General features: G+C 46.7%; 1 protein-coding gene across 2 annotated transcripts in view; it reads right to left on the bottom strand.

Moving 5' to 3' along the window:
- Positions 1–15,425, bottom strand: part of SH3RF3 (SH3 domain containing ring finger 3) — a 303,586-nt gene that overhangs the window by 33,444 nt on the left and 254,717 nt on the right. For both annotated transcript variants that reach the window (XM_048494720.1, XM_048494721.1), the window contains one exon: positions 13,710–13,957. In XM_048494720.1, coding sequence (XP_048350677.1) covers positions 13,710–13,957 — 248 coding nt within the window. The remainder of the gene's footprint in view (positions 1–13,709; positions 13,958–15,425) is intronic.

The raw sequence follows: 15,425 nt of genomic DNA, 5'->3' as shown, positions 1-15,425 counted from the left end.
ATTTTTCCACCCTCGACCAGAGATGAAATCCATTGTTGAAACTCCGGAGGATTCAACGCTTCCGCCAGGTAGTTCTGCGACAACGGAGGGAAGGATCGATTCTCCAGACACAATCTCGAAGGGTTTTTTTGTACTGCTATGAACCGCATTATTACGCAGGCGTGATTCTGCAAACGGAATTAACTCTCGCACCAATTCGTCTTGGTGGTAGTTGGTGTAACAACAGTAAATACTGCTCCAGGGTTCTGTTCGTTCTCTCTGACTCACCGGTCACTTTGGAAGCGTGGTAGGGGGGCGGCAATTGCGGGCGGCCCCCAACAAACCTAAGCAGAAAAGCTTTCCAGAACTTTGAAATGAATTGGGGCTCAGCGGTCGGAGACCACCCTTAACGGGGGCGGAGTGTAGACGATAAATATGCTGAATGAACAGACGCAGCTAACTTAGGGAGCCGGAGGGGGATGGAAGCACATGGGGATGAAATGGGCTTGTTTAGAAAATAAGTCCACCACCACCCACAAGACCGTGTTGCCTTGACTTTCTGGCAAATCCGTAATAAAATCCATGGAGATGACTTCCCAGGGGCGGGAGGCCACCGGGAGAGGCTTCAACAGACCATGGGGTTTTCCCGGAACGGTTTTGGCTTCCGCACAAACAGAGCAAATCCCTTTAATATAATGTCTCAATGTCGCTAGCGCATCGCGCGCCACCAAGTAATTGACGGGCGGGCCAAATGCAGAGTTTTAGGAAGCCAAAATGTCCAGCCGAGGCGGGCATCATGACAGGCCTCGAGAACCTGCTTTACCGGAGGGGGGGGGAGGCATCGCACCAACAATCCCCGCGCCGCCAAACACCATTCTCCAGGCGCACTTGGGAGTCACCTTTCCTCCGCTGGTGGCTCGCGCAGCCCCGCCTTATCTCGAGTTCTCCATTAGGAAAGGAGAGACCAGGCTGGGAATGGAGTGGAGAAGGAGGAGTGGACGTCTGAGATCGAAAGTGACAGCCAGCCCCAAGTGGGAGGGGAGAGAACAGTCTTGAATATCCCGGTGAAGGCAGCTCCACTCGAACCTCCCCGGGCAGGGCGCTGAAGGCGCTATCAGCCAGTTTATTGGTTTTTCCGGGAAAAAAATGGACAGTGAAAAGAGAAACGAGAAAAGAAATGTCGGCCCAACGGAGTTGTTTTCGCGGACATCTTGAGTGGGTGTGGAGAGGGCGGCCAAGTTCTTGTTGATCTGACCAAATCCTTGAAAGGGTGTTTAGCCCCTCCAGCCAAAGTGAAAAGCCAAGTGGAAAGTGCTACTTTGATGGCACCAGATCTCTTTATCATCCCCTACAGTCCAGTTGAGCTCAGCACCGGAGAATTTCTTTTGATAAATAAGCACACGGAACCAGCCTATCATCTTTTATTTCCTCTGCAACAGGAGGCTGCTCCAAGCGCTTTGTCCGAGTAAGCATCCACGTGAACCACAAACGGAAGATCTGGGTCAGGGTGTTTTAGGATAAGGTTCGGTAGTAAAAGCTGATTTTAAAGGCTGAAAGGCTGTCTGACATTCTTTAGACCGAGGAAAGGAGGGCCCCGGGCTTGGCAGCCTGTGGATCTTTACCCTTCGTGCGTAAGAGGTCTGTGAGTGGGAGAGTCAGTTCAGCCAATTGGGGTATAAAGTCACGATAGAAATTAGCAAACCCTAGGAAAGATTGGAGTTCCTTTCGATTGGTAGGGGCAGGCCATTGGAGGACTGCTTCAATCTTAGCAGGATCCATTTTTAGCCCTCGGAAGAGATCCGGTAACCCAAATGAGTCGATAGAGGCTCTTGGTGGAAACAACATTTAGAAAGTTTGGCAAAGTGAGGGAGAGTTGTTGAGCAAGCGTTTCAATACTTCCCGGACCAATGCTTCATATGCTCCTCCATGGTTTGTGAATAAATTAAAACATCATCTAAGTACACCACTACTCCCTTGTATAATAACAGAAATCATGGAGAACTTCGTTGATAAAAGGGCCATAAAAGCTCCGGGCCCCACTTAACCCGAATGGCATTATTAAGTATTCATACTGTCCAAATTTACGTGTTAAATGCAGTCAAATGTTCATAGCCTTCCGCCCAATCCTGACCCTGTAGTAAGCTTCTCTTAAGTCCAACTTTAGTAAAAATGCGTCCCTTGCCCAATGCCATCTAAAAGGTCCTTGATTAATGGCAAAGGGTATTTATTGGACAGGGAAACCGCATTGAGTCCTCTGTAATCCGTGCAGAGCCTTAAAGACCCATCCTTTTTTTAACAAACAATACAGGAGCATGCATGTGTGTGTTTTGGTAGCCCGGTCGTATGAACCCGCCGAAGCGAGGTTCTTGTCTAAGAAGGCACGAAGTTCCTTCTTCCTCATTGGGACTCATCGCGATAGATTCTACCTTTGGGCAGTTAAGTTTCTCTGGCTGTAATAACGATTTTGCAGTCAGTGTCTCTGACATGGGTGGCAATTGATCGCATTCTCCTTGCTCCTGGAAATACTCTGGCTAAATCTTGGTAAGCCGGTGGAATGGCCGGTAGAATCCGGAGCAATTAGAGCTGCTGCATCGCTGGATGAAGCCGTGGGGATGTCAGGAGAAGGTGAGTTTTCCCCCCCAATTCATGTGTTCTCCGCAGGGAGGGTCCAGGGTGAATTCTAAGATCCTTTCTTTCCAAAATGAATTTTGGTTCATGCAACAACAAACCACGGCATGCCCAGAACTATGGAGTCATTTGGCCGTACCGGCTTGCCAAGAATAAAACTAATTTTCTCCCCAATGGCTCGGGGCTGAGCGGAGGAGGACCGTTATGCGTTTTGAACTGGGCCGTCCTTCTCGACCCCGAGAGGACTGCCGTCCACATTTGGGTGAACGGTATGGCGGCTTTAGCCAGGGACTCGGTCGTAGGTCCTAAGTTCCTCCGCCACCCGCTGGGGCCAAAGCATTAAACGCAATGGGAGCACCCAGAAGTCTACCACAAGGGCTGAGGCTATTATATCACGAAAGTATGCTTAGCGGGCGTTGGCCAGAAATCTTGAATCGTAATGGGAGCGCTTCGCCTTCACTTTCACCGCAGATCTGGAGTTTTAACCCATATCCATGGGGGGGCTGAAGAGGGGCAAGCAGCTGCTTCGGCCTCCTCTGGGTGCAGCTTCTTCGATAATCTGCCTTGTGAAAACAGCGAGTCTCGTTGGAAGCGCCCGGATTTGCGTGTTGTGGCTTGGCAGATGGGGTGCGCGCGGCGCCGAGCGCAGTTGGCTTCTGTTTTTTCGGCAGTTGGCAGCTAGATGACCCGGTCCTCCGCCCAGTAAAGACACAATAATCCCAGACGGCGACGGGCAGCTCGGAGGTGGTTTCGTAGAAGGCTGCTGGAAGCTTGGCTTGGCGAAGTCGCAATGCGGTGGTCGTCGAAGCGGCGGGTTTTAAGCGTATGGGCGGCCCCCGGCACGAAGCGTAATCCTAACGAAAGACGCCAACTTGAGATCCCTGCAAGTCGAATCCAATCAGCAATAGTGCGGGCGATCCGAACAAGAAACACCGTTTCACGCAGTTTGCCGCCGACAGCATCCGAGAAGTATTCACATTTCATGCGCTCAGGCCACTCAGGAGGGAGTCGAGCAGCCGCCGCACGAAATTCATCGCAGGCAAATTCTGCAAACGCTTGAGGCGGTTGCCTTTGCTGAATAGATTTTGATGGTGCGGATGGCGCCATTTTCAGCATCCGCCGATCTTGGAAGCGGAAGCCCTTTAAGGCTTGGAGGAACGCCCGCACCGTATGCGAAAGTATCCTCCCCTTGCAGATTCAAAAGAGTCACAAACCAGTTTTGCGGCTGCACGCTCTTCCATCTAAGACGTGGAACCCGATGTCCCCGTATTTTTTCGCTGGTTTCAGGACCGGTAACAAATCGCCATAGTCCCTCCCATGTGGGCATCGAAGTTGTAGGATGAAGTAGAAGCTTCTGTGAAAGCGGTCCCATCGTAAACGGGCAGGTATTGGAGGTCTGTAATATCCTCTCTCCACCGGCCCTGGTAAGCCCGCTGGGGCGGGCGGTTCGCCAGCAGGGCTGAGGCAGCGGGCAAAGCGAGGGAGTACGGCCGGAATCGGTGGAGGTGGGGAGTACCAACGCCAGTGCCGCTAGGTGTTCTGGTGGGAGCCGGTCCTTGGAAAGGTGGCAGATCTGCGCGAAGTAGCAGTGACCCAGCAGCGTCGCCCCTCTGGCGCTGGCTGTACCAGTGACAGCTGTGGAACTCCAATCTTGGGGCATTCTTGTCCTGCTGCTTCTTCGGATTTGTTCCCTCTCCAAAGGCTAAATCTCTCCTCGCTATGGCGCAGTCATAGGCATCACTGAAGTCGCGCTATGCAAGCTGCTTTCTCTCGTTCCAGTTTGGCCAGTTCGTCTCGTTGAACAGCTGCAGTTAGTTCACTTTGGCGTGCGCGAAGGCCTGAACGCCGGCGTTGACGCTGTAAGTCCAGTTTGGAGTGTTCCAGGACTTTATCATGGACTGATAGGTTCTGCACATATTGCCGTTGCAGCGGCGTCTTTGGCACGGTCCAGTTCGAAGTTAGTTTCTTTGCTGCCTGCTGTTCCCGGTCTCTTTGCAGGTTTTCACGCTCTTGCTGCAGCTGCTCTCGTTCCTCTTCCCATAGCTGGCGTTCACGGGCCCATGCTTCTTGGGCATCTCGCAGCCGGCCCACTTCCTCATCCCAGCTCTCTTTGATGGGAGGGGGAATAGATCCGGATGGGATGGCAGGCTTTCTTCGGATTCCTCTTCATCAGAATGTAGGACCTCGTGCCCACCGGTGGCTCCATCGGGGCACCTCAGGTGCAGCTGCTGATCCGGGATCTGGGGTCCGATCGGAAGCTGGTTGGCATGGATACCCCTCCCAATCCCCGATATAGTCCCGGTTTCAACGGTGGTCTTCGATCGGGCCCCAGTGCTATGCCACGGTGGATTCTTGGGAGCATCACCAAAATACGACTCCAGGAATCGTTCAATGGACTCCTGTGTTGCCGCATGAAAGGTGGTCAGACCCGTCTCTTCCGTGACAGGTTGCATCTGAGGTTTGTAATCCACACGGAAACGGGCAGATATCCGATCCACAGGCGCTCGATCCATAGACAGCGCCCCAAACGACTCATGCAAATCCACATGATCGTCTTCTCGTCCCTTGTCCCAACGAAGTAAGGGAAGACTCGTGTTGATACGAGGACGGGAAAGAGTTACCAGCGAGACCCGTTCTCCCGCCGGTTCCTCCAAATCCATAAGGGAAAGCCCGGAGCCCTCTTTGGGGGCTACCGCACCTTCCACAGATTCTGGAATATTCAACCTCTCCATGCCGAGACACCAGAGGTCCACTGCACTAGGAAGATAGATGAACTAGGATTCCTGCCACAATGTAAGGAATTCCATAGAAACAGAAATAAAAGGCTTTTTTGGTGTAAAAGACCGTTTATTCAGACATCCTAGAAAGCTCACATACACGACGTGGCAGGAATAAAGTCTCCCGCCAGAAGCACAGGTTATAACTCTGTCCATCCCATCCCCCCTCCCGGATTCCCATGGGAACGGAGTTCTCATCTCTCTCGCAGAGATAAGGTCTCCGCTGCAGATGCTGGCCCATCGCCCGGGTTATGGAATGCAGTCAAGGCCAGGCGGCTGTCCCGCTCATCAACACCATTGAATCCTTTACACATACTATAATAGTGGAAGACATTTTGCCAACATAGCACAACAGTATATTAAAAAAGAGAGTTTGAAAATACTAACTCATTTTGAAATCTGCAGCCAAGACATTCAGCATACAACTCTGAAATTTTAGGATCAGGGTGAAATTCATTTCAGCATTAAAAGTAGTTTTCTTACCACTTTGTAGTCATCCGTGCAGAAACACAAGCCTTGATTTAGGACATTCTACTTATTATTAAAAATAAAAGAGATAAAAAGGAAATGATAAAAAAGTAGACGAGAGACAGACTAACAAGAAGAAAAACAAAAGAAAGGGGAAGGCAGTTTCCAAGAGCTCAACGGCTCACTCACATTGCTGATTCTGGATTTTTTTCAGTTACTAGTGGGGCTAAAATCTAGACCTTTCCAGTCCACAGGTCAGGTTTAAGATCCCTGGTGTCTGGGGAGATGAGAGCTAAAAAAAAACATGCTCTGCAGCCGGCAAAAATATCAGCAATGTATAGTCTGGGAGCACTCAGAGGCTCAACCAGAGTGAAATGCCATTCCACCAGAAGTTATTGATGTAGGACATCCTAGAATTAGGCTTTTATTGGCAAAATCTTTCCCATTCAATTCTTCTAAAAATAATGCCACAGCAAGTTACAAGAACCTGTGGTAGGGAAGAAGGGTGGGTTGAGTGACAGCACAGATAGCCACCTGAAGAGCATTTCCTACAGGTAAGCAAGCTGTTTTACTTCTTCATGGTCTCTGGGCATTGCACAGATTAGCAAGCTGACCTACCTGTCCAGATGCAGTCAAGTGGAGAGAGTGTTAAATGTGGCCCTGTCAAAAGAGTCATTCTTATGAGCTCTGGAATCCTTTGTCTCACAAAGGCAAAAATCTGAGACCACGAGGCCACACTTGGAAAACTGGTGGAAGCTTGAGGGGTGGAGGCATAATGTGCTAAGATGTCACTTCCAGGGAAAATACAGAAATTATGACAGGTATTGCTGGAAACTGTATGGTTGCTACAGAGTTTCCAACAATTCCTAGAGCCCACTGCCATCAAGTTTCTGGAAGCAATATCATACAGCATGTACTGCTGATGTTTGCATGTGTTTGTGTTTTTTCATTTTTCTCTTGCTGCCACTTGGAGTGGTGTCAGCAAAGTAGGTTGTAATCCTACCAAAAGCTCCAGAGTTCTGGCAGAAAGAGACACTTGTGCTGGAGGATGTGGATGTTGCTGTAACTCTCATGGGATATGATTTTATAGTTCCTGGGAGTGACTTATGAGCCAGTTTGATGGTGGTTGACATCCCAGTGCCAAAGCACTGTGAAGAGACCTTTCAGTTTTTCCTTAGGGCCAGAATAGCAGAACAAAAAGATAGGGTGCTTTCTGAGAGGAGCTATCGTGTCAAAATAAAATGCCAGTAGCCTACAGACATCCACTGACTGAACCTTTGGCAGAAAGATAGTGCCAATTCATAGCATTACATTATCCCTGTGCATGTACAAGTGTGCAGGATCAGAGTGCCCAGGTACATCTCACTGGATCTTGTAACAGAGGAGGTCACAGAGAAGGAAACCTTCATAGATCGTAGCAAAAGGATACAGGTAACCAAAGGAGTTCTCCATTCATTGACCAATCATAATTTGCAGGTCTTACGAATAGGGAACAAGATATGGTCTTACGAGTAGGGTCTTACGAGTAGGGAACAAGATATGGGGATTAAAACCTAATGAGGCCTTTAAAATGTTTTGGCAGAAAAAAGACTGGCCTTCTTCCATGTGTGATCTTGAAGTAGAAGTGGCAGCCAGATTCACTCTCAGAGTGGAGGGCTTCCGTGCTTGAGAACACAGGAGGGATAAGTGCTCAAGGACTGAGGTGATGGAGCAGAAGTATTTCCGTTTATTGTCAAAGTAAATAGGATTCCATGTCAGAGGCCATTTATGCATGCACTACTTACTCCATGGTTAATTCTCTTAACTTTGCAGTGGGGGTTTCCCCATGTTTTTTTATTACACATGTTTTCCCCCTGTGAAGTGTCCCTATCTGATCTGATCCGCTAATTTGCTTGTCCACCTGCCTCCTTGTCGTTTCCATTTGACCTCTATTTGGGGAGGTTGCCTGCTACTTTTTATTGTTGTTGTTGTTGCTTGCTTTCTTCTAGCATTACTTCTCTAGACCAGCCTTGTCAATTTCATTGGGTTCAACTCCCCAGTGATAGATCCTCACTGTTAAAATAATAATAAAAAGAAGCACTTCTGAAATGGTGGCCCAACCAGTGAAAGAGCTACTGGGTGAGGAAGGGTAGAGGAGCGACAAAACTTGAGAATGGTAAATGCATTCCTTCACTTTCCATAAGAAGGGGGAGAAAACATCTCATATAAAGTACTTTCAGAAACTGAGGATATTCTCTGATCTGACAGCAAGGCGAGTGCTGAAAAGGGGGAAACATGTGTGTAATGAAAAACCAAATCCAAAGGGAATATACGCTCAAAGCAAAGGACACCATACATGGATAGATGGCCAGAGCTGCTTAGCTGAGCAACCTTGAATATGGGAGTGTGAGAGAAAGAGAATAAAAACGCCAAAGGCCAGAGAGGTACCAAGGAAGAATTAGTAAGAAATTCTCATTCAGCATACCAGAGAAAACCAGAATGAATCTTTGTGTATGGTTTCCCTCTTGCCCATGCCGCTACACAACCTTTTGGGGCAAGTACTGGGAACCTTTCTACCAAGAGAGCAGAAAACCAATCTCCGCTACAAGGCCAGGACCGAAAGCTGTTATTGCAACAGATAAACAGGAAGTCAGCAACCCCAAGAAGAAAACACCTGATTCCTGAAATAAGGACGAGAGGCTGTTGCAAGCAGGTGGTAGTTCTCCAAAGAAGTCAATACCACTCATCCTAAACTCTGAACAGAATGAATTCAACTACATCCTCCAGAAATGAAGAAGAAATCATGAGAGTACAAACAACTGAGAGGCAGAGCTAAAGGACATCTTGACTCCTCATCAACTTGACTCTCCTGTTCAGTCTCCAGTATGTGGCTTGGTAGACATGTCAAGGCCTGAATGGGTGTGGTGAGTGATAGTGTAAGAAGGAGACAGTAGAGTGCTGTTTTTTGGTGACTAAGGGCTCATTCTGCACATGCAGAATAATGCACTTTCAAACTGCTTTCAGTGCTCTTTGAAGCTGTGCAGAATAGCAAAATCCACTTGCAAACAGTTGTGAAAGTGGTTTGAAAATGCATTATTTTGCGTATGCGGAATGTCTGCTCAATTAATGTTTCATTTGTGCCAAGGAATCATTGGCTAGTTCAGGAATGTCAAACATGCAGCCCAGGGGCCAGATCCGGCCCCATGAGGCCCCCTGAGAGGCAGCTGAGACCCCTCCCTTCGCTTCTGATCTGGCCTAGTGAACCCAGCTTACCAAGTCAGATTGGAAGTGGGAGGGAGGGGGTTTGCTTCAGCTGGCTTGTGAGGCTGATAAACCCTCTCAAGGCAGCCACCAGTCCAGGCACCCATACCAGTGCCGTTTTGCGGCCAGTTGAGACAGCATCCTCCCAGGACCCAGCCCAAACAAGTCACATTTATATCATATTCGGCCTTCATAATAAGTTGGACACTCCTGGGCTGCTTCTTTCTGTCTCCTACCTTCCCCTTAAGGTAATTATTTGGTGAGGCTGGGCTACTGTGGGTTGGGAAGACTGATGAACCTTTCAGCACATTTATCATAGGCTTAGGCTTTGATTTGATTTTTATTTGCAGTCCAAAGATTTGATTTACAACAAGCCCATAAACATTATATTAAAAAAAGCAAAATTAACAGTAAAAAAAAGTACACCCATCATTTACAAAACATATTAAAATCATCCACCGATATATAGAACGAATACGTCAAGGCTGAGGCTTATTTTGTGCTGAATGTGGGAGGGGGGATTTCTCCCCATTTCCCCCCCAAAAAATGATGAAAAAGTTGAGGACTGATGAAAGAAGGAAAGGAAGAAAGTACTGAACAGAAAGATTGAAGTTACAGGAGAAAAAACTTTGAACATTAGTGCACAGAGCATTCCTGACAGAGAATGTTTCCAATCAATGCTGCTGCTGCTGCTGTGGTTGAAAGAGAACTGAGCAGGAAGCTGCAACTTGGGCTCTCACAACAGCGTGAGGGCTTGCAAGAAGGGAGGGTCTTGTGCTTAAAAATCTAGCTGTAAAATCTTCTGAAATAAAGTTCTGTGCAGGTGCAGAGCCCATTTGTGAAATCCACAGAGACCACAAAGAGGAATTACCTTTTACAAAACACCTGACCTGCCCCTTACTGTGTAATATATCATATATAGCATCACTTCTTCTAATTGTGAATTAGCTGACCCTGTTATGGTAGTGAATGCAGCCAAAGCATACCACCCATAGCCATGGTAGTAGTTTCTTCAACCTTTAAGGCCTTGCGCGGTCTGGGACCTCCGTACCTGCGGGACCGTCTTGCCCCATATGTCCCGAACCGGCCTCTGCGCTCTGCAGAGGCCAATTTGCTGGTGATCCCTGGCCCCTCCATGATGCGGCTAGCCTCTACCCGGGCCAGAGCCTTTACAGCTCTGGCCCCCGCCTGGTGGAACACTCTCCCTCCAGCTGTGCGGGCCCTGCGGGATCTCAATGAGTTCCGCAGGGCCTGCAAGACTGAGCTGTTCCGCCAGGCTTTTGGGGAGGCTGGCCGCTGATGCCCCCCCACCATTAACATCTGTGGATCCTGCCGTCCCTCCCCTCTTTTAGGGGATTGGTTAGTAGGTCGCCTCTTGTATTATTTATTATATTTGATATTAACACACTGCTTTTAATGGGGTTTTAATGATTTAAAGACTATAGAGCCATTTACTATGATTTATTTAACGATTTGAGATTTATTTATTTTATTTGTGCTCTATTTGTATATTCATGTTCACCGCCCTGAGCCCTTCGGGGGAGGGCGGTATAAAAATGTAATAAATAAATAAATAAATAAATAAAATTGCGGGGGTGGGGTCCTAGGTATGCAGAAAAATAAAATTCCCCAAAAAACCCTCACCAAAAACAAGAAAAAGAAATAACTCCCCCCTCCAAAAAAAACCCCAGTAAGCGAAATTAACTTGTTGAGGTTAAAGAATTCTGGAAGGGGCCGATTTCCAAATTCTTCCCTTATCCTATGATGCCTCAGAGACCCATAACTTTTTAGGTACAATCTCCTCATGAGGTAGTTTATTAAGTCTTACATACATTTTTAAAAGTTTCTAATCACAGAACTACTAATAGAAAAAATATATTTTAAATGACGACGCAGTAACAGATCATCAAAGAACTGAAACAACGCATTACATCATATATTTAACTGTGCCTAAACCCACAGATTTCAAATAATCCTCATGAACAAGTGGTTTTTCTGTCCCAGTTGGACAGTTTGTACTTGTTGTAATACTCCAGTGTCCAACTTGAGAAATATTACATAAACAGAGTTTATTAAAAACCTAGTCCAATTTACTGTACATCTTCTGCAATGTTTTGGCAATCTAGTAAGTTTGTAGCTACATTCTGAAGAAAATCGTAGGAGAGGGTCTCCAAATTTGCAGCAGCAAAATTTACTCAATCAGGAAAAGTGTGACTTCAGTTCAAATATAGATTTAGACAGTTTCAGCTCATTCTGTAAAGCCTCAAATCTATTTGGGGTAAGAATAGCACCCATAGGATTCTTCTAGTTCACTTTGGTTCATTGGGAGATCCTTTTGGTCACTGAATGAATACTGCCTCTTTTTATTCATGATTTAAATTCTGAGTAACTTTTTACTCATAATTTAACTCCAGGGATCCAAGACAAACAAAACAAAATATAGACCCACAGTTTACAGCTTGGGACTTTTGAAGGGTAGCAGCCAAGAGAGTTCAAGATCTTAAATTACACCAGTCTTATAACATCTCACTTTTATGAGTTCACTAAATGCTGAGATTAGAGCTTCTCCTAAATGTATAGACATGTGTTCAGTTCTTCATGGTGCAAATCTGCCTGCAAGCGTCCAAAGATAATGCTAATTAATTGCTGGGTTTCAAATTGCAGACTTGGCTCTGTTTGCTGGCACAGCGAAGAAACAGCATGCCAACATTTCCTTCTGATTTCTCATTCCTTTTCTCAAATATCTCTCAACACATTACAACAAGATTACCTATAGCCAGATCTTCATAACCCTAAGTTAGCAGGCCATATAGCCCATATATCCTTATATTCAGATCAGAGGTGGGATTCAGCCAGTTTGCATCGGTTCGGTAGAACTAGTAGCTAATTTTTTGTCTAGTTTGTCTGGTAATCCCACCAGTGAGCCCCCTGGCCCCCCACCCACTTGAGCTGGGGGGCGCAGCAGCTGGGAGGGGGGTCTGTGGATTGCCGTCGGCTGCTGCAGGCCCACTGGCTGTTGCTGCTTCGCCCGCCCTGCTCAACCGAAACCAGTTGTTAAATTATTTGAAGCCCTCCACTGATTCAGATGCTGTGGTCTCATTGTTGGTTCTGCAATGGGCATGGGCCATCAAGTTCCTCTGTCATCAAACTCTCATTTGTCATACCATACCTCTTACAAAATATCAAGGAGTAATTTTAAAAATCTCCCAACGCACCTCATCCCCAATTTTCCAAGAAGACTAGAAATCTCTTTCTTCTGATGTTTAGCTTGAAAATGCAGAACTTTATTACTGAAAACATTTTTGTCAAAGCTTGATGGACTTTTTTAATTAAAAGGAGAGCCAGAGTGGTGTAGTGGCTATGAGTGGTAAACTCTAATCTGAAGAACCAGGTTTGATTCCCCAGTCCTCCACATGAGCAGTGGACTCTAATCTGGTTAAACCAGATTGATTCCCTATATGAAACCTGTTGGGTGATCTTGGGCTTGTTACAGTTCTCTCATCCCAACCTAACTCACAAAGTGTCTGTTGTGGGGAGGGGAAGGGAAGGTGATTATAAGCCACTTTGAGCCTCCTTAAAGGTGGAAAAAAGTAATGTACGAATTTCAATGAAAACTTCTGGGCTGAATAAAGTGCTCATCCTTTGATTGAAGTAGTCCTTTCATTTGCAATGTGACATCTCTACCAGAGGCTGAGTTGTGTGTGGGGGGTGGGGGTGGGGGGTTGTGTGTGTTTGTATGTAGTTGCTCAGGACCTGGACAGTCCCAGGCTAGTCTGATCTTGTCAGATCTCAGAAGCTAAGCAGGGTCAGCCCTGATTAGTATCTGAATGGGCAACCTCCAAGGAACATCAGAGTTGTGATGTGGAGGCAGGCAATGGCAAACCACCGCCGAAAGGCTCTTGCCCTGAAACCTTGACAGGGTTTCCATAACTCAGCTGTGACTTGATGGTACAGAAATTTTTTTGGTAAGGACAACTTTACACAATAGAGAAGTAATCCAGTGGCCATCAGAAAATATTTCTGAGGATGCTGAATTACTACAGGAAAACACAATTATCTTACTTTTATTTACTAGGCATTGAACCCAGGTGCTATAAATGCATCATTAATCAATATGCAAGGAATTCGCCTTTGAATCACAAATGCCACCAAGAAAAAAGCCAGACTACTGTATGCATGTTTACATTTTTTAAAAATAAGGTAGCACATTTCAGATCTCTGGATTTATCACCTGTGTTTGGCCTGCGTAATAAATTCCTTTCATCTTTCAAATGCTAATAAAACGTTTTAAAATGTTAAGTCATGCTTTGTTTGCCAAACAGACTAAGGAGGTTTAACCTCCTTTGTATGCAGAATGTTTTGTGAGCCAAAATGAATTTGTGTAAATATTTGTGAACACTGTAATTGATTTCGGCTGTGGCAACAGGACAACCCGATGAACAAGATGCAGTTTCCAGCAATCAATAAATACTACCCTAAATAAAACCTATTATTATTATGTGCTGAGTTGTAAGCAGAAGATTCCCTTGGGAAGCCTACAGAGACAAAAGGACTCCTTGTGCCTCTGAGATACAGGATCAGGACCAAAGGAATAAACATACCAAGGGATATACATACCCATTTGTGCAGAACCACGAGCCTGGATGACCGTTGGTTGGGACGAATACCTCGAGCAGCTATTCATCTGTGGAGAGGCTGTTGGCAGTTGCGGTGCAGTGGGAGGGGTTGTTATTGGGACAGGAGGTCTGACAATGGTAGTAGAATTCGTAAGAGCTGGACCTCCTGGATGAACAGCTCCCAGAGAGCCTTTTGCGGTGGGAGACCCTCCCACGAGATTCCTAGGCTGACCAGCCCCTGTAGGAACTCTTGAAAGAAAAACAGGAAACACAAGGTTAAATGCAAATAAATATAGGCATACAGTCAGCTGGGCTTCGAGAAGGAGCAGGACAGAGAGCTGCTAGAGTGGTGTTTGTTTGTTTGGTTTAGCCTTTCCTTAACTGCTGGGGAGACTTAGCTGAGGTTACTGTGTTGCGGGGGGGGGGGGGGGGGGGTGGACAGTGTTTGAGGGTATGAAGATGTGTATAGCCTGCTGGAGAATGGTGTCTGAGTAATTGCTGTTTCTGCTTGTTTCTTTTGCCAAGGTTGTAGCTGACTGGGGAGGGTCTGTATTGCCTGGGGCTGATTGCTGGCTCTGCTCTCTACTGGTTGAGCCTTGAACTATGTAAGGCTCCCCCCTGCCAGAGCTGTGAGCCATTAGTGCAAGCTGAATAACTCTTTCCCTGAGAATCTTAGCCTGGAGGCCCTGCAAGAAGCTGAGAAGTTCTTACATCCTTTGCTTCGGCCAGCAGGGAGTCTTATGAGGCAGTCTAGCAGGGGCGTTTCATGGAAGTGGAAGGAAAACTGAACCATGTCTGCAGTGGATTTACAGCAGCATGGCTGGTGAGAGAGCAGGTGAGGCAGTGAAATGCAGAGTCTGTGGCATGTTTACATTCCTACCAGAAGGTAGCAGCAATTACAATTGTAGCAAATGTACGTTGGTAACCCTACTGGAGGAGAAAATAGAAGGACTTGAGGCACGCTTGTCCACACTCTGTTTTATACGGGAAGGGGTCACGTTAATTAACAGGATGCACGAAGCATTCTTGAGAGAGCCACAGGGGAGGAGGAGGGAAAGGCAGGGAGGGAGAAGCATCTAGCACAAGAGGAAGACGTAATACACAGGAGCAGGAAAATCAGAAGACATTCTGAGCCTCTGTTGCTAGGCAATTGGTTCCTGGATTTCCCCACATATACTGATGCTGGACACTGGAACAAGGGCTGCTCTCCCTACCTTCCTAGGGTTTGAAGGAAATTTCTCAGGCCCTTGTGAATGAGGAGACTTGAGCTTCCACTCCCCAATACAGGAGGAGAAGTGTGCTGGTAATTGGGAATTCCTTATTGAGAGGGGTAAATGCTAAAGTGTACTGACCAGACGTGCCATCTTAAGAGGTATGCCATCTACCAGGTACATGCATCCAGGATGTGACAGAAAGGCAGAAAGACTCATCAAGCCCAGAGATTAATCTTTTTTGCTGATCCATGTGGGGACAAATGATACTGCTCAGTACAGCTCAGAATGCATTAAAGGGGACAACATGGCTCTGGGTAAAATGGTGAAGGGCCTGGGAGCAAAGTTGTTTTTTTGTCACTTCCTCCTGTCAAAGCCTGTGGCTTAGGAAGGGAAAGATGAATACTACAAATAAATGACTGACTACATAGGTCAGGACTACATACATCAGGAAAAGGTTGGGGTTTTTTTTGAATTGTTGAATGCTGTTGTTATTGGGCTTTTAG

Source organism: Sphaerodactylus townsendi, linkage group LG04, assembly GCF_021028975.2.
Source record: "Sphaerodactylus townsendi isolate TG3544 linkage group LG04, MPM_Stown_v2.3, whole genome shotgun sequence".
NCBI classification, from domain to species: domain Eukaryota; kingdom Metazoa; phylum Chordata; class Lepidosauria; order Squamata; family Sphaerodactylidae; genus Sphaerodactylus; species Sphaerodactylus townsendi.
The sequence above is the reverse complement of the archived record's forward strand: the minus strand, read 5'-3'. Positions and strand labels throughout refer to the sequence as shown.